General features: G+C 31.6%; 2 protein-coding genes across 2 annotated transcripts; both read right to left on the bottom strand.

Annotated features, from left to right (window-relative positions):
• Nucleotides 3,714-11,386, bottom strand: LOC109360925 (transcription factor DIVARICATA-like). The gene is made up of 4 exons (XM_019606143.1): nt 11,257-11,386; nt 9,343-10,086; nt 5,334-5,572; nt 3,714-4,269 (listed from the first exon to the last, which is right to left on the bottom strand). Exons 2-4 carry the CDS (start codon nt 9,711-9,713, stop codon nt 4,019-4,021), a joined length of 861 nt encoding a protein of 286 aa, XP_019461688.1. The 5' UTR covers nt 9,714-10,086; nt 11,257-11,386; the 3' UTR covers nt 3,714-4,018.
• On the bottom strand, nt 12,746-18,756 carry LOC109360091 (protein PIN-LIKES 3-like). Its single transcript, XM_019604825.1, has 10 exons — nt 18,619-18,756; nt 17,258-17,337; nt 16,975-17,099; nt 16,601-16,722; nt 15,413-15,655; nt 14,920-14,997; nt 14,444-14,544; nt 14,280-14,332; nt 13,877-14,062; nt 12,746-12,893 (listed from the first exon to the last, which is right to left on the bottom strand). The coding sequence occupies exons 1-10, from the start codon at nt 18,751-18,753 to the stop codon at nt 12,769-12,771; spliced, it is 1,248 nt and encodes a 415-aa protein (XP_019460370.1). The 5' UTR covers nt 18,754-18,756; the 3' UTR covers nt 12,746-12,768.

Below are 19,028 nucleotides of genomic sequence, written 5' to 3'. Positions count from 1 at the left end.
CTCCTGCTGAAGAATTATATAAGTAACACCAGCCTATTTATTTATTTTTGGTAAATCAACAATGTTTTTCTTGCAATTAAATTTGTGCAATGAGATAAATAACATTTGTTTTTAAATTCAGTAAAAAGAAGAAGAATCAACTACTAATATTGTGCGGGAGCAGATCTACTTATTTTAGGAGTAAGTTAAAAAAACATACTTTATATTTTACTTATCCATCTATGAAAATCCAATATTTTGAATTAGTAGATCTAAATCAATATTTTTTTTATAGAATAATGTAAAATATATATTTTTAACTTAGTTCTGGAATAAGTGAACACATGTGCTTATGTTAACTACTTTAACGTGATCTAGGGCTGAGGCAGAGGAATAAATTTTGATTAACGGCAACCTTTTCAAGCTTCTAGACAATAACTGGAATTTTGGTCATTCATTTTGCTGAGGAATATGGAATCAGCTAATTTTTTCAGTCCTCCTTTTGTTGCCTGTTATTGAAAAATTAAGTCGTAATTTTTGACGAAGTCTCACTGTCTTTTATTTTGTTCATTCGCTTTTATATATCTATGCACTAAAAAATGTATTGAATTGATTTTCTCACAGAGTAAAAGATGATTGAAAATGAATAATAGATGATGTAATAACAATGTAAAAAACTATTACACTGTCAGTGTATAATTTTTTCTCCATTATTTTTTGCTTTGAGGCTTTTTATAATATATATTTTCCTCTCTCCCTCCATTATAAATTTAAGAGTAAATTATTATGCTTACAACATCTTAATAAAATTATATAAATTATCCATCACTTTTTAACACATACACAAACCACCCATAATTTATATATATACATACACTCATTACTCATACATGACAGATAAATATAATCTTTTAAAAAAAATATGAAAAGTATAAGTAAGTTTAACAAAATACAGTATTTGTGTAGAAAATTCAAATGTGTAAGAGTCAATACTTCTTTTGGTTAGTTACAACGTACCTTGAGAGTGATAGTGACAAACCAAAGTAACAAAGAAATATTAACTCTTATACTATTTAGATACGTTTCTACAATATATCATATTTTATTTAATTTTATTACGTTCATTTTTGTTTAAAAGATCAAAATTATCTCTCTTATATGAGTAGTTAGTAAAATATATGTATACAAATTAGGGATGGTTTATGTAGCAACAAAAATATGGACATTTATTTAATTTACTAAAACTTAAGAATATCAATATAATTTATTCTAAATTTTAATAAATTAGGAACGTCATTATCAACGGCCACAATACTTGTATGATTATCTGAGGCCATAGTGAAACTTAATAGGAAATCATCACAACAATTAGGAGTGAGCATGACTCTATCCTACCCACTCATCTAGTACAACCCGATCATGATCAAACTCGAATAGAGTCGAGTTCGGGTTCAAAAATTAGACTCGGTCAATATTTAGGATAGGGTAAGGACAAATCATGACATAACCCAACCCGGCTAATGGTCACTCACATTTGTATGTATTTCTATTCAAATGCACATAGAGTAATGACACTTTTTTTGTAGAAAGTACAATTGATTCTCTATTTTTTTCATCATATATATACATGATTAATAATATATATACATATATCAATTTTTATGTCAAATTACATATTCATAATAATAAATAATATTTAGAAGACGATATTTAAAATGAATATGCATTATATTTAATCGAGTCCAGGGTCAAATTCGGGTTTAAAGGCTAATCTGATCGACATTTAGGGTCGGGTTAGCTTCAGTTCTAAGTTCGGGTTTAAAAAAATGATTCAGTCAATATTTATGGTCGAGTAAAGGACAAGTCTTAACTCGTTCCAATCTAGTGCATTCTCACCCCTAACAACAACAATGACAAGTTAAACATAATATATGCAACATATAATAATTTCTCAACCTTCCCAAATGTGAGAACTAAAACCATAGACACAAGTCAATCAACCACGTTCTATTATGATCAAAATACAAGAGTATCCCAAATTAGCAAATGCCAATCAACAAGCTTGAAGTAGAAAACTGAAATTAGTAGAAAAACTAGAAAATTAGCTGTTGTAATTATCTGATTTCTCCCAACTTAAATGAATTGTCATTGATTCAACCATTGATAATGGAAGATCTAAAGCGGCAAATATGCAGTATGAATTTATCTTCCCAATCCAACAATGAACAAAAATGTAATGATGTATCTCTCACAACTCCTCTAAGTTCCAATGGAAACTAAATAATGTTAAATATGACCCCATTAGGTTAACTAGTACTAGTGGGCAAAGAATCCCAAAACCCTACAAAACTAGCTCCTTCAACAAAAGTTTTTTACACATGCAATCCTAATATATATATATATATACTGAGAGTGTATGAATTTTATATATTGTGAATGTATCATCTACTATTCATATTTAATTATTATTGATCATTAAAAAAACAAATAAATGATGGATAATGAAGTGTTTGTGCAGAAATTTTTATGTCAATAATGTATAAATATCACTATAATGTTGATAAAAAGATGTATGTACCAACAGTGTAATAATTTTTTACGATGTTACTATATCATCCGTCATTTATTTTCAATCATCATTGACTTTTAAATAGAAATAATACAAAATAAATAATACATAGATTCTTTATAAATCTTCATGCTATCAATCATAATATTACACTATATTATATTTGATGTTTCATTCTTGCAGTCCACGATTAGAAAACATGGAACATGATTCCATGGCCCATTATGCATCATACTGTGTCTAACTCGTTACACATTCCGTCAAAGCACATTTATATAACAATTTATAGCAACTTGACAAGGTGTGCATCATTCACCAACCCACATGATTCTAGATTGTGGGAAAAGGTCAAAGATGATGTCCAATTATATATGTTCTCCAAGGCATAAAATTATTACGTACTAGTACTTTCATTTCATAGCTTAACCTATCCATTGTCACTCATGATTAAAGGAATAGGTTCAACCAAAAACTAAAGGAAGTACATGATATCCACTTCAATTCTACATTCTACTCAGTTTATCTAATTTGTCATTCTTGGAAAAATTACTAAGGAAAAGGATAAAATGTGTTTATTCATTGTTTCAACTTTGGAACACCCTTCAGCTTCGAAACACCCATTTTTTTGGAACATATATTTGTTGTCTTAGATCATGTCTCATACGCTATTATATGCCAATAACAACACATATTTTCATTGGTGCGAGATGAGTTCTTTGTTCCAAGATTTGCATGCACAATAATAACACATCAACGCATGATCCTTGCCCCAAAATGGGTATCAAGATTTGGATACCCATTTTTCTATGGTGTCATATTTAAGTAGCATATTATTCAAACTTGTCCAGAACCTTATCTTAATTTTGCAAATGAGGTAAATGCAATTGAGAGCCAGGATAATTCAAATATGCTCAAATAACTCAAGCTAGTTGTGATAACTTACCAACAATAAAAAACAATTCAATACATAAGGTTCTCACTTATTGGAATCTAGGAATGGTAGTTAATTGTATGCAATCATACCTCCACATGAAGAGAGACTATTTTCAGTATTTAAACATGTACACTAATAATCACTAAACAACAAATTTACCGTTGCGTCAAACTCACATACAATTATATAATAAAATTTAGGCAGCTGAGCAGGAAGAGCAGCTTATTTCCAACATCAACAAAGGCAAAATACCATAAACAAAAATTACACTTTAAATACATAGAACCATCCATGATAACAATAACAATTTAAATGTCTACAAAACTAGTCTACTTTTATGATGTTCTATGACCAGGCTGTCAGATATTATGGCACAGCCTATGCAAATACATTCAATTGCTTCCATGTATAGTTTATTTGAAATCATTGAATAAGCATTATTATAACTAATGCTTATAAGCAATTGTCTTAGGAAGAGAGCAACATTAAGTACAGAACCCATCTAGTTTTTGTACATTAGGCTTCTAAACAGCACTTCACCTATGAGGAGCAGATGTCTGTGACATAGGGTATGTCATAGGAACAATGTTCATCGGCGCACCAGGAACAGGGGCTCGGACACCATATGCCATGTGTCCAGGGGCGGGAAGATTAACTGGGGTTCCAACAGCCGATACGAGGGGTCCTCCTATAGGTTGTCCAATGGTAGGAGCAGCATATATTCCGACGCTTGGTACCCCAGTTGAGGCTGGAGGTGCTTGTTTGCCTGATTTTCCGGTAGAATTACCTGCAGAACCATTGGTTTGGCCAGTAATTGGTGCTTGAGATGCTGAAACATCTCCATTATTAACACTGGTAATATCGGCACAATAATAACACATCAACGCATGATCCTTGCCCCAAAATGGGTATCAAGATTTGGATACCCATTTTTCTATGGTGTCATATTTAAGTAGCATATTATTCAAACTTGTCCAGAACCTTATCTTAATTTTGCAAATGAGGTAAATGCAATTGAGAGCCAGGATAATTCAAATATGCTCAAATAACTCAAGCTAGTTGTGATAACTTACCAACAATAAAAAACAATTCAATACATAAGGTTCTCACTTATTGGAATCTAGGAATGGTAGTTAATTGTATGCAATCATACCTCCACATGAAGAGAGACTATTTTCAGTATTTAAACATGTACACTAATAATCACTAAACAACAAATTTACCGTTGCGTCAAACTCACATACAATTATATAATAAAATTTAGGCAGCTGAGCAGGAAGAGCAGCTTATTTCCAACATCAACAAAGGCAAAATACCATAAACAAAAATTACACTTTAAATACATAGAACCATCCATGATAACAATAACAATTTAAATGTCTACAAAACTAGTCTACTTTTATGATGTTCTATGACCAGGCTGTCAGATATTATGGCACAGCCTATGCAAATACATTCAATTGCTTCCATGTATAGTTTATTTGAAATCATTGAATAAGCATTATTATAACTAATGCTTATAAGCAATTGTCTTAGGAAGAGAGCAACATTAAGTACAGAACCCATCTAGTTTTTGTACATTAGGCTTCTAAACAGCACTTCACCTATGAGGAGCAGATGTCTGTGACATAGGGTATGTCATAGGAACAATGTTCATCGGCGCACCAGGAACAGGGGCTCGGACACCATATGCCATGTGTCCAGGGGCGGGAAGATTAACTGGGGTTCCAACAGCCGATACGAGGGGTCCTCCTATAGGTTGTCCAATGGTAGGAGCAGCATATATTCCGACGCTTGGTACCCCAGTTGAGGCTGGAGGTGCTTGTTTGCCTGATTTTCCGGTAGAATTACCTGCAGAACCATTGGTTTGGCCAGTAATTGGTGCTTGAGATGCTGAAACATCTCCATTATTAACACTGGTAATATCGTGTATGCTGGATCGCCTTCTATCTTTATTCATCGAGTTCAAACGAATGAAGTATTTTTGAGCATGGCTTGCTACTTGCGTAGGGGTTCTTGTCACCACAAAGTTCCTTGATATACTTCTCCAGTCACCTTTTCCATACTTCTCTAAGCCGAGAAGAAATAACCTGTTCAACCAATATTTTAAAACAAAAAAAATAGTTTTAGCATATGGAACTGTGTCTCTAATACCAAGAAAAACAACATAGAACCATTCCACAAACATCAGTATCAGGAACCACAAAATTGCACAATCCACAAATTGATGCAATTTCTCTCCTTAAATTGCATTGCCTGCAAAACCTAAAACCTGGTGTCCATAAATTAGATAAAAAATGGTTCTGAAATGCAGCAAAATAATGGAGACTTAAGTGAAATAATTTTGACCCTAAAACAGACACAAGAATCTAAGGAACAAATCTTAACTTTAGAATCCTGCTTCAATCTTTTCTAACATGTCACTTGTCAAAGAACCTTGAAGAATTCAAGAAATTGAGAATAACAGAAATAAGCAAACGCCACAAATGTAGGTCTAATATTAAATATACTTCCTATATAATAAAAGCAAACTGATGGCTGAAATCAAATCGGCAATTCCGTAGCTGCTAAGATGATCAACCATAGCATGGCACAGACGACTTCTCTTGAAAAGTAGTATACTATATAACTGGCAACAAACAAACCCTGCTCTAATGATAACTATCAAACCAATGGGAGGGTTTTTAACAACCATTACAGGAATGGTAGCACATCACATCAATTGATTTCTAGAGAGATATACAGTACCTCTACCGAAGTTTGGATTGAACTAATAACAAATGTGTCTACAAAACAACCAAATGTTTATCCAATACAAACATAACGCACATAAGGGAACATGCACCTAGACCATGGCTACTTATCTTACTCGAGGTTAAAGAAAATCCTGATCATCTGATATGATATTTTTCTTTTGAAATCCAGAACCAACCATAAGGGATTCAAGATAATCGTATAAAAAGAATTAAATAAATAATTAACACAATATTCATGTACTAGCCAAAGACATGAGGGCCATAAATGTAATTAACCCAAATTTAATGAAGCCGGACTAAATAATAAAATACTTGCAAGGCTAGTATAATACAATCTAGATGATAATGACTTTTAGTTTTACATGGTCCACAGTTTCATTTTAGAGCTCAACCATAGCACAATTTTGTACTGACTACAGCTACAAATAGGTGTCATCTATGGTTGCTAAAGAGGTTATACAGAAAATCCAAAGCTGAGCTGTGGTTATAAACAGTATTTTGAAAAACAAAACTTGATAAATATGGCAGTATGTTTTAATAGATCGTGAACGATAACCAATCAGAAAATTAAGAACTAAAAGCTTTTGCTGCCTAGAGCCTTTGACTAAGTTGGTGGTATAAGGGTATCTGACATGTTCTGGGGGAGTGAGTACAATTCAATCCCCACCGGTTGCACTCCAAATAAAAAAATAGCATGCCTTTATTGAAATAGAAAATAAGTAGGATAAGGTCTATTCATCATAGCTAATCTTCAATTGTAACCACACCAAAAGTAAGAATTATTTTTGCTTGTGGAAGGTGTTGCAAAGTCTGTTAAAATTCTAGTGCTTTATCGTGATAGACTTATGAATTCACAATCCTAGGAGGCTATGACTTTGACAATAAAAAGAAATAAACGGTAATGGAAAGAAAGGTTTTATGAAAATATAAAAACCATGACACCAGCCTAGTTACAAGCTGTGCTGTTTCCGTGATTTCAAAAAGGAAAATAAATAAAACACAAAACAATCATGACTTAATCCATATCTTCTATCAAAAACAAAGGAATGGAGGGATACGAAGGTAAAAAGCATGGAAATCACATCTACCACTAAGAGACATAGATTTGAAACTGCAGCAATAGACCAAATATCATAATTATTCAATACTCCACTATGTACAATATATTGAGTAAGCTCACCCCTCATTTTTTGTTTAGCATGAAACCATGAACCAAATACTACTTCGGATATTGGAATTAGCACCATATTGGTGCATTTTTTACATACACTTGAAAAGCTTATGTTATAAGCACAACAAATTGAGACCCAACTTATATCATCTAACAACGATAGGTTCAGGAAAAAATCAAAGGATGGCAGTATATCCAACAGGAAATAAGAATTATATCAGAAATCAGTGTGGTAGAAAAGAACTACTTTCATGGAACATACTCCAATTTCTCTCAGAAGTTAGCACTTTCATAGATGTCATTCATGTCTTTAAAGATATTACAAATGAAGACTAAAATGACTATAATTTTCTCTCAATCGAAGGCAACTTAGCTTTCGTATCTTGATAAAGAAAACTAGTAAAATAAAAAGAACAGAAACATATAATTGGAAGTTGGAAGACTAGAAGCTCTTGACTACTCAGAGATCCCCCTATTTAAATACTCTCCAATTAACCTCATTGTTTATAGTCATGGTAGTTATAGCCTTAAATGTAACATAAAGAAAATTATGGAAAACAGAAAGTAGTATTTCACTGCTGAAAGATATTATGGTTCTATTTTGCCACTGTACTTTTCATTTTATACGTTTAAGTTGAAAGATCCCCTCATGGCCTGATACATGTTTTCAGTTTGGTCCCTTCACAATGTTAAACTTCAACTGTTTGGAGTTTACGAAGATGCTAAACTGAAACAAATCAGAATGAAAGACAATTGAATTGAGAAATCAGAAATGCAAGTGCTAAATTGAGAAATCTTGTGTTTTTGTTGAACCAGAATATAATCTACCTTTGTCCTGTACTAAAAGGAGAGAGGGAGAGGGAAGTACATAAGGACAAAGGAAAGAATTTTAAAACTAGCAAAACTCATAATGTGGTCCAACACAGGGGTCACCACAAGCGTCCTTAGCAGATAATGCATGGCTTTGGACACATAATGATGTGCCATGTTTATTAGAAGTTATCTTCTATCAATTAGTTCCCTCCCTTCCCCATTTCTCTTTCAGTAAACGATTCATTTCGTCTTAAAAAAACTGGAGACATACAAATCCCATTTATACAAAACTCAGCAGTTATTAATTATTTAAATGCAACACCAGTGACATTGATAATAACTCTTAAAAGTAGAATAGCCCCTGATCAATTTGACAAATTCTAAGTGAAGCTACTGTTTTCTCAGTTCCTCTAAGTATTACATAGATTCAAAGGGGAAAAGCATATACTCATACTATTATTGCTACCCTGACTATTACTAACTTACAAAATATTCTTTGGATGAACTAAAGTAAAAAACAAACACATAAAAAAGGGTGGCCCATAGCACGGGGCTCCCACTTAGTGGGCTCTGGGGAGGGTAGATCTATGCAACCTTACCCCTGCAAGCAAAGAGGTTGTTTCCAGGATTTGAACCCGTGACCTCATGGTCACTAAGGAACAACAGTAAATCCTGGAATGAACAGAAAAATTCACTAAATTACTACTTCAATACGAATCTGGCAAATGAACTGTCAAAGAAGTATTCCAGCAAAACAACATAAGAACCTTTTCCTAAAACTATAATGCAATGCCATAACCTTGTTAGGAAGTACCAGAAATCATGCCATGATTTACCAAAAGAACCTTTTATGGTAAATATCGATTAGTGCAGATAACTGTCAAATTTAAGATACACAAAAGCTGTCAAGAATTTGTCAAGGCTCATAAGAAAATGGTGACTGTGGTCTGTGAGTATACCATGATGGTCAGATTGTATACCAAAGGATATAAAGTCCACAATCAGATAAGACAAACCTCAAAAGTGTATGTTTACAACATAAACATGAGACAAAATAATGAAGAAGTAAAGTAACTCAGTCCTATGCTAGCAATATATACGTAAGTAATAGTAAACTTGCCTGTGTTCTTCCTCTGTCCAAGCAATACCCTTTCGCCGTTCCTGATCCGATCTCGATGCCTTAGTTCCATGATTAGAATCACTATTATGATGGCCACTCTTCTTGCCAGCTCCTTCATCACTAGCATGGCTTGCTGAGCCCTCTGGCGAAGAATTATAAGAGGGTAGAGGCACACAACCAGATTCGATCTGGTTAATATCTTCAACCAAGAGCTCATAATGCTGTTTAATTTCTTCTACAGTTTTCCCTGGTACATTAGCCGCAATCTTCTCCCATCGATCTGGAGCATCCTCTGGATGAGTCACCAAGGCACTTTCAAATGCTTTATCCTGCTCCCAGCTCCACTCAGAGCTACAATTCATTTCATCCATCGACAAAAAGTCTTGTTTCGACCAAATACAGAGTCTTTTAGAAGGAAGGAAAGGTTTACGCCTAACTGCTCCAAATCTAGGTTAAAGCTATCTTAAATACAACAAAATCTCGCCATTTTTGTACGGGAACTATGGATCTAGACTATTTCTATGGTGGAGTACTGCTAGCACAACTTGGCTGGTATGCTAAACTATGGATCAAATATGTTGCACTACAAGGTACAGCCTGAAGCAGAACCAATAAATGCATAAAATGGCAGGAAGCTGAGCAGAGTTCAGTACCAGAATTCCATAAAATCTTGAGGTATGTGAAATTCGGATGGCGATTTGCTTCAGAATTCAGAAAAACAGGCACTTGTAAATTTCTGACTTACTGATGAATGAAAAGGAAAAAGGTTGAGTTAGAACATGAAAAGTATCTGACAACCATAAAACCATAGATGCAATACATGAGGCTTTAAGAGATGTAAAAAAGTAGAAATTAATGAGAAGGTCAATCAATGGAATGGTACATATGGGGCTAAGAAAATGACCTTTCAGAAAAGGAAAAAAAACAAAGAAAAACTCATAAGACTATAAAGGAAAACAAGAGCATTCAAATTGCTATTTCCCTTTCAATAAAAAACAAATTCCATTTTACCATAGCCATACTGATAAGAACAGTTTTAACAGCAGGCATCAAGATCTCAGCACCAGTGAGATTCTATGGTTAAATACTAAAAAAAATTAAATGAAGAAAATGTAATGAAACCATCTTTCACTCGAATACAAAATCCAACAATATATATATCCAATCTCAATAATTTTTATCTAACAACAACCAAGTCAAGAAAATCAACCTCATTAAAATCCAAGGAATAACTCAACTGTAATCAGAGCTCAATTTTGATTTGCACCACTCTAAATCATAGGATGCAAAAGCCACACAGTCACACACACAGTCAAAGCCTCTGACACATTAACCAACCATCACAAAGAACATTTCTTTATCCACACCTAACATATTACATTCACAGTGAAGTAAAAGCTAATTTTGAGTGTGACTGTAACTTCAGATTTTACTCACCAACACTATAAATAAATGAAAAAATCATAGAATGAAATAAAAATGTGACAATGACAGATAATTAAAAAAACAGACATTAAAAACCAGATAAGGGACTCAGGTTTAAGAAGAACAAAAAAACCCTAACATTGGGTGGGAATTAATCAAGAATGATATTAATGATTATCCTGAAAGGGAAAAAAACAATTGCTTTTCTACAAATAGGACAGGTAGGATTGAAAAGGCCACAACCCAAGTTGCAACTCACTGGATTCTTCAATACCCCATTAATATCTGACAGAGGGTACATCATCAAGAGAGAGAATAAACCAAAAGCCAGAGTGAAAAAAATTGATTTTCCCCCTTTTCGCTTTATAATTATCCTTTTTAATCAAACCAAATTGAAAACTAGAAAAAAATGATACCCAGAAGATGATTCTAAAAGTTATTGTTTAATGGTTTATGAGAAAATAATAATAATGAAGCCATTGTTGTTACCTTTTATGTTTTCTTCTGCAATGCTTCAATCTTGTTTCAGTTTGTGAGGGAATGATGATACACACAGAATAGTCCAAAACAATTGTCTGTGTATTATATGGGATAGTGGACTTGTACTACTGACATGTCTCTCTCTCTTCCTCTACTTTTTTTTTTTTTTTAATAAACTCTCTTCCACTTTTCCTCATTTCAATGCCAAATTCATAATTTTTTTGGAAGGATTAGGATTCCTTATTCACATAATTTTTTTAAATTTTCCTCCTTCTCCACATATTTACTTGGGTTACTTAATTAATCAAGTAGGTAGAGGATTAAGATTACTTATTCACATGAAATTCTTTTGATAATATTTATGAAAGGTTACCATGATTAATCATTTATGATCATGAGAATGTATAGGAAAGTGAAATGTATTTGTAATCCTTCTTATGAAAGTTTCTATACTAGTAGTTCTATCGATCTTGTGTTAATATCATAATCTATGATACATGAATCTTTGTATCATCTTCTTGTTTAGAATATAATTTTTAATGAATACACACATGTGCTAAGACATTTATGAAAGCGAGACACAAACTCCTGATTATTTCTACAATGAAGTAACGTCAAGCTTGACGCAAGTAAGTTCAAATGTTAACAATATCATATATTATTCGTGAAATATGCATGTGAATGATATACTATCGTCTTGTTAATATTATCTTATTTATTCAATATAATAATAATATGCCTAATTTCTAGAGTGATTATACAAGCTGTGGATGCAACAAATTAAAAAAAATTATTCAATAATTTTTTTATTGACAAAAAAATTATTCTTTAATTTCATGACAATATGTCCCACTTTTATTAAAATTGACAATAGTTTATTAGAAATATTAAATTTTTATATCAAATTTAGACATAAAGATAATCATAATAGGTTTTGCATATATACCAAGAAATCATTTTTCATGTATACAATCATGTGACATTATGGTTAAGGAACCAAATTATCTATTATTAGTGTTGGATTTTGTCAATTTTATTAAATTCTTCTGTTATATTTAAATTTGTTAACCAAATAACTTTTTTCAAGAAGATTAATTTAAATTACAAATTCAAAAAATAAAATAACTTAAGTTCAAAAAATTGAAATATAAAATAACTCCCACACAACTTTTAAATAAATTCAAATTCATTTATATTTATATCAGAAATGATACTTCCTAGCTATTAACAAAAGCATAAACTTTTTCACAAATAGAACAGCATTAGAGCTCTTCTTGTATATGAAATAGTTCTTTAAAATGAATCAATGAGAAAACATGTTATTCATATTGTCAATCATCTAACTTCATTAAGAGAAACATTTCCTAAAGAAGATTTAATTTACAAAGTGTCTACATGTTTAAATTTAGGAACAATAGGTCAAGGTAACCATAATAACTTAACCAATATATAAATATTTGGAAAGCATTAAAAAAACATAAGATGAAAATACCAAGAAAGAGACTTTGCACTATAAAATAATTATAATACAAGCCACATAAAGAATGTAGACCATAGAGTAAGGGAAACAGCAGCACAAGAATATGTTGCTAACATAATAACTGAGCATTCACCTTCACCAGCACCAAATAATTGAGTAATTGTACCTAGCACAATCATAAAATAAGCATATTTCCAGATAAAGTCAATAATATTTCAGATTTCTATGGCAACAAAAAGGAACATTTATGTTGATCCATATGAAGTGAACCAACATTATTAAAAATGTAAACAGGTCAATTAACTAATGTTTTTTTTTTTGCATCCTGCAAATTATGAACATCTGAATAATAATGAGTTATTGTAACTAGGAATTAACTAATGTTCATATGAAATTAAATTTCAGCATACTACCAAGGCATAGAGATAAGACAAATAAGTGTTCAAGTGGGAAGATATGACAAATTTTCAAAGTGCATAAATTATTTGTCCTTTTATTCAATGTGAAAATATGTTATCCAATCATCATCAATAGTAATCAACTTTAACATTCAAGTACCAAATAAATGTAACTTCAGAATCCAAAAGAACAAAATGTGTTAGAATGATCAAGTTTTATGACCGGCAAGTCCAATAGTCACGGAAATCCCAACCAACTAGAAGTAACTACGGATATCACATCTTAACTTAAAATCTTAATGTACTATAAGAAATGACTATTGTAACTTAATTCTCAATATCTTAGCTGGCTAGTGTGTTTAACAAACAACCTTTGGTTAGAAGCAGATTTGGCTGGGAAGTTACTTAGCTTTCTTTTCTGCATATAATGTAGTAGATTTATGTTTTTTTTCTCTCTTTCTGTATTGATCTTCAATTAATTCTTCTTCTTTGAAATCAGTCTTTGATAGTGAAGTACCTTTTTGGAGTTAAAACAACATTATTTGAGCCTGTGCTATTGTTAGCACCAATCAAGCACAGCTGATTTATGATCCTTTTGTTGGTTCTGAAACTCTCCTATCATATCATTCTTTTTATTTTTCAAAAGTACACCTATTTTGAGATGTCACTACAATGTTTTTTGTTTAGAATTAACTTAACAAAATGACTGCAAACAACAAATACTAATTTTTAAGTTTCATAAACTACTTACTCATGGCTATTGCAGGTGGAACAGCAAATTGAAGCAGTAAAAGAAACTGATATAATGGATCCGGGTGGATGAAGCCGAAATGAACAGCACCTCTAACAATGCATATACCTATTGCTGGTAAGGCAATAAATCTAACCAAAGTTATGCCAATAATAAGTGGTAGCTGCTTTCCTAGTCCTTTTAAACCTGAAATGCAGCATCCAATATATGTCATCACATTCATTTCCAATTATTTTAAGGAGAATGGTGCGAGAGCGCACTTCCAGGGATTTGAATCCGGGCGCTCGCACTTCATTTTCGTAACTCTATGAATCGAGCTAACTCTTGTGGACCATCCATTTCCAATTGTGAGTACCAAAATGAAAACAACTTAAGATATGAATGACAAAATTGAGAAGATTACCCTTAAGAAGATTTGCCCCAACTAACAAAGTTATTGTTGGAATACCTGCATCCCTGCAAATCAAGGGGAGATATTAAAATAGAGTACAATACAGTAATATGCTATTACTTTTCAACTTAATAACCAAACTTAAGTAGAGACGAACGACGAAGGAGTGTGCTTACCCGAGCATAACTACAGAGTCGTGAACCACACGTAACGGAGCATTGTCATCCACTAATAATTTTCTAAAATTAGGGACTACACCAATTATTAAACCAACAATCTGCATGCACATAAGATAGGAAGTATCTTTATTAGGAAGAATTAATAAGGTTTCAATATATAGTAACCTTATTGTCATTAATACCATATAATTAAACAGGTTCTAGTCTAACATTTATAACACAAGATAAAAACCTTCAGAGATAACCATTTAGTTTATGATGTTTTGTTTGTTTCAGAAATATCTAATATGTTAACATAGCTAGTGCTCTAATGTGACTAAGTCAATAATATTGTTAGTCAATAAGTGCTGTAATTTTCTTATTGAAACTACTGTGCCTCATTCTATAATCTATATATCATTCTCTCTCTGTCAAATGAATTTACTGATGAAAAACAATAGGACCTGAGAAATATAATAGAATTTTTGACATACCGCTCCAATCGTTGAAGGCGAAAATAGTACTTTAAGGTTCATTTTCAGCAGTTTCGCGATCTTTTCCTTTTTTGGTACCTGTAAAACTCATGAAAATGTAATATCAGAACTTCTATGAAATGTTGTGTACATCTTAACAGGAACAGTGCATTTTACTACTCATCAAGAATGAAATAGAACAGTATATATATGAAGTCATGCTACATTTCATTTCAATCTTTAATTATCTCTTCTACTTCTTCCAACTTGATAAACATTTTTCACATAAGATTAAACAATATAAGATTTCAGTATAATAGAAACATCACATTTTGTGCAGATATAAGAAGGTGATTATGGATGGTGCTGGAGCGAACCGAAAAGAGTAAGAGTAAGACTATAATGGATTCATTACTATTCATTTTCAGAATTAACTTGTGGAAGAATCCACAAGCATAAGAAATTGATGCCATATATATTTTCATTTTTCATTATATCAGAACATATCTACAACCTTTGCTTGTTCATCAGGCATTGTGCATTCCCTCTCAAGTTGCTTCACTTGATCATTAGTTTGTGAGTTTTCCTCTGCAATAACCGATGCTCCTATGGAACATTTTGAAAGGTTTTCTAGATCAGTTTCTGTACCAGACAATGGATTTTCTGTACAATCACTATCTTTGAGCACATTGGAAATCTTGCTTGAGTATACGCGAACAACATTATACCCGTAAAACCAGGTGAAAGTGACTCCTAGCTGAAAAACCAGAAACATAGTAAAAAATTGAAATAATTCAGAAATCCAATGCAACACACATTTAAAATCTGTTTGATTTGTAAAAATGTTTCATGTTTTCCAATATTTGTAATAATAAGGAGGAGTAAGAAGTAGGGCTGGAAACGAGCCGAACCGAGTCAAACTAGAGTTCAGTTCGATTAAGTTCGATAAGGATTGGTTAGGCTCGAAACTCGACTCGAGTTCGATACGAGTTATTTTTTTAGCTCGAGTTCGGTTCGGTTAAAGTTCGCGAACTGTTCGGCTCAATTTAATTGATTCATTTGGACAACTTAAATAGTTAATTAAATTTTTTAAAACATACTACAAATTTTTTTATATATATAAATATAACCATATTTATATATAATAACAATAAATATAAAAAATAATGTATGAGTCATAATAAACATAAAAATTAGTTTATATATATCGAGTTAGTTCATGAACTTACCGAGTCGAACTGTATCCAACTCGAGTTTGGATCGTTAATTTAACGAGCTCAATTTCCAGCTCAAGTTTGCCTCATTTGGTTCATGAATCAAGTTTATTGAGCTAAATAACGAATCGAATTTCGAACGAATATCGAGTTCGTTCGGTTCATTGCCAGCCCTAATAAGAAGGCTTCAAAAAGTGTTTCTTTAGGAATTAAACTTTCATCTGTCCATAGAGAAAGGGTATTTCTTGTTTTTCATTATCATTTAAGTGAGAATGAATACTATGCTTTGAATTTCAAGCCAACATCAATACAATTTCTATAGGATAACTTATTAAGTGTTTTTTATAGTAAGCCAATATATACTTAAATCATGCCTATAATAAGTAGGAGACAACGATCAGTGACTTACTTCCTAATAATAATTGTTAATTATTAATAAAAACATGAAATGAAAATGGGAAATGAACTGTTTTAAGTTAGTGTCATACAGCCATTGAGAGAGAAGCATAAGCTAGTGCATGGCTATGGCAAACATCTACATCTCCAAAATGATTGCCTCTTTCTTTGCATATAGATGGAATTATAATAAGAGGCAAACTCCCAAGATTTCCTGTACACATCAAAACCCAAATCATAATATACAGAAAGGGCCTTGAAGAGATAATTCAAAAGGAAAATGATAATTCTCCTACTAAATCTTTCTACAAATCCTCTCACCTACAAAAAACTGACATATGTCATAAAGTGATAGTTTGTTTATTAATGATTGATTTACAAGTGACATATGTCATTTTCTTCTACGTAAGAAGATCTAATAGGAGGATATATTATTACGCAATTCAAAATGTGTAAGTAATCCTACCAGCTGCACAACACCCCAACACAAGGCCTTGAAGATGGTGAGGAACTTTAGCTATTTTGATAAGTAACCATCCAAGAGCTGTTCCAATTATATATGTAAGAAGAACATTCAATGGCATGAACCACCTACATATATAAATAAGTATATATATATAAATAAATATATATATATATAGTACAGTTAGTGAAAGTATAAATGCTAAACCAATACTAAATTAAATAGAGAAAACTTATAAAAAATGTGATGACAGGAAAAATACAGAAGGGGCAAGAAACAAACTTACAACACAATCATACTCCTTAGAGTTATGGTTCTAGCCAGACTGCCACAAACTAGAGCTGGTATGAAGACAAAAAATACCATCTGTACCAAAAAAATTAAATATATTTTTTATCCATGATAGTATAACATTTTTTTGGTTTTGGTACCTAAAATTTTATGTTGGTTTTGGTCATTTTGATATGTTTTTTAAAAGAGAAAAAAATCCATGCTAGTATATGAGTTCTATGCTGAATACTTGAATAGTGGATCATGCGGTCGTTATATGTCACTATAGTATATAAATATTACAATCTTTTATAAACTTAGTCTTAATGTTAGTGACCTTGTTTGAATCCCATGTAATCACTTAACGAGGCTCACTATGAAGATTGAATCCATTAAAAAAAGTAGTGGACCAAAACTAACAAAGTTTTTTTAAAAAAATAACTATAATCAATGAAGTATTATATTCTCATCACAACAATGATCAATTATACCCGGGAACCCAATGTATATAGGTTTAAAATGAACATTATCTTAAAGATGAGACCTTATTAAAGCCAAGTTAGAACATGTTCATGATTTAACATTTTTGGGACAAGAATAGTGTTAGTTTCTAAGATTAGTTTATGTCTTCTATGGTTATGCATTACAACAACTTAATGTAAAAATTCACCTAGTAGAAATTAAAAATTGTCAGTCATTATGAATACTTTGTTAGTCACTCAACCATTTAACGTGACATATCACAACTTAAGAAAATAATTTAACTAAGTCTTTACCGGTAGAGAAATATTAAGTACTATCAATTTGAAATCTTAAATGCACAAATTAAAAAATAAAATGACTAAAATAGATATATAAAAATATACACAGCAAAATTAATGTTTTTTCCTTCTAAACACAAGGAGCAATGAGTTCCTAATAATTAATCTATAATAATATATCCACCAAAAAAATATATTCAACATATGAAACTATCAGGTTTCATGTAGGCCGAATTGCTTATGTAGCCTCGAATAAGCAAAATTTATGACTGACATATAATTAACGATTATAAAACAAATAAACAATATATCGTTAACTAGGATACTCTTCGGAGAGAGAAATTTTATTGTTGTTTTTAGTTTTAAAAATAAAAATGTGATATTAATGTAAATAAAGTGATACAATTATTATATTTTATTATTTCTTTGGTTTTTCAAAACACTTAAATCTTTAATATCAGAGAGGATTCACACTCGATTAGTGGACTTAAATATAGTAAATTTGTAACTTGAAGCAAGACATAATACAATATTTGAGGTGAAATAAGATATATTTATTAGACTAAGATTAGCATTTTGGATTTAAAGAGAAAGAAATTAAAATGATAAGACTTACAGTATTTATGTGCTTGGTAGCCTTGTCCCCAAGTATGTCAAATCGATCAAGAGCAAGGATTGTCCCAATAGCAGTAATTAAAAGTAGCTTTAGAACTGGCATTAATGAAATTACGAAAAGCTCCCAGAACTCCATATTATTCAATATTCTCTCTCTTCTTTTCTTATATTTTATTACAATACAAATACCTCTTTTGTATCACTACTCTTAACCAAGTTGGGACCTGAGAATCAAGTTTCAAAATTAAAATAAACATCAAAAGGATTTAGTGAACATATTATTTTGATTTCCTTTTTTCTTTTAAGGCTATAGTTATTTAGAATACGCTTGATCAATTTTGTTGAACTTACTATCTAACTATATATTATCAAGCACTTCTGATAAAATCAATTGAAATCAGATTAATGAAA

The sequence above is a fragment of the Lupinus angustifolius genome, chromosome LG11, assembly GCF_001865875.1.
Source record: "Lupinus angustifolius cultivar Tanjil chromosome LG11, LupAngTanjil_v1.0, whole genome shotgun sequence".
In the NCBI taxonomy this organism is placed as follows: domain Eukaryota; kingdom Viridiplantae; phylum Streptophyta; class Magnoliopsida; order Fabales; family Fabaceae; genus Lupinus; species Lupinus angustifolius.
The sequence above is the reverse complement of the archived record's forward strand: the minus strand, read 5'-3'. Positions and strand labels throughout refer to the sequence as shown.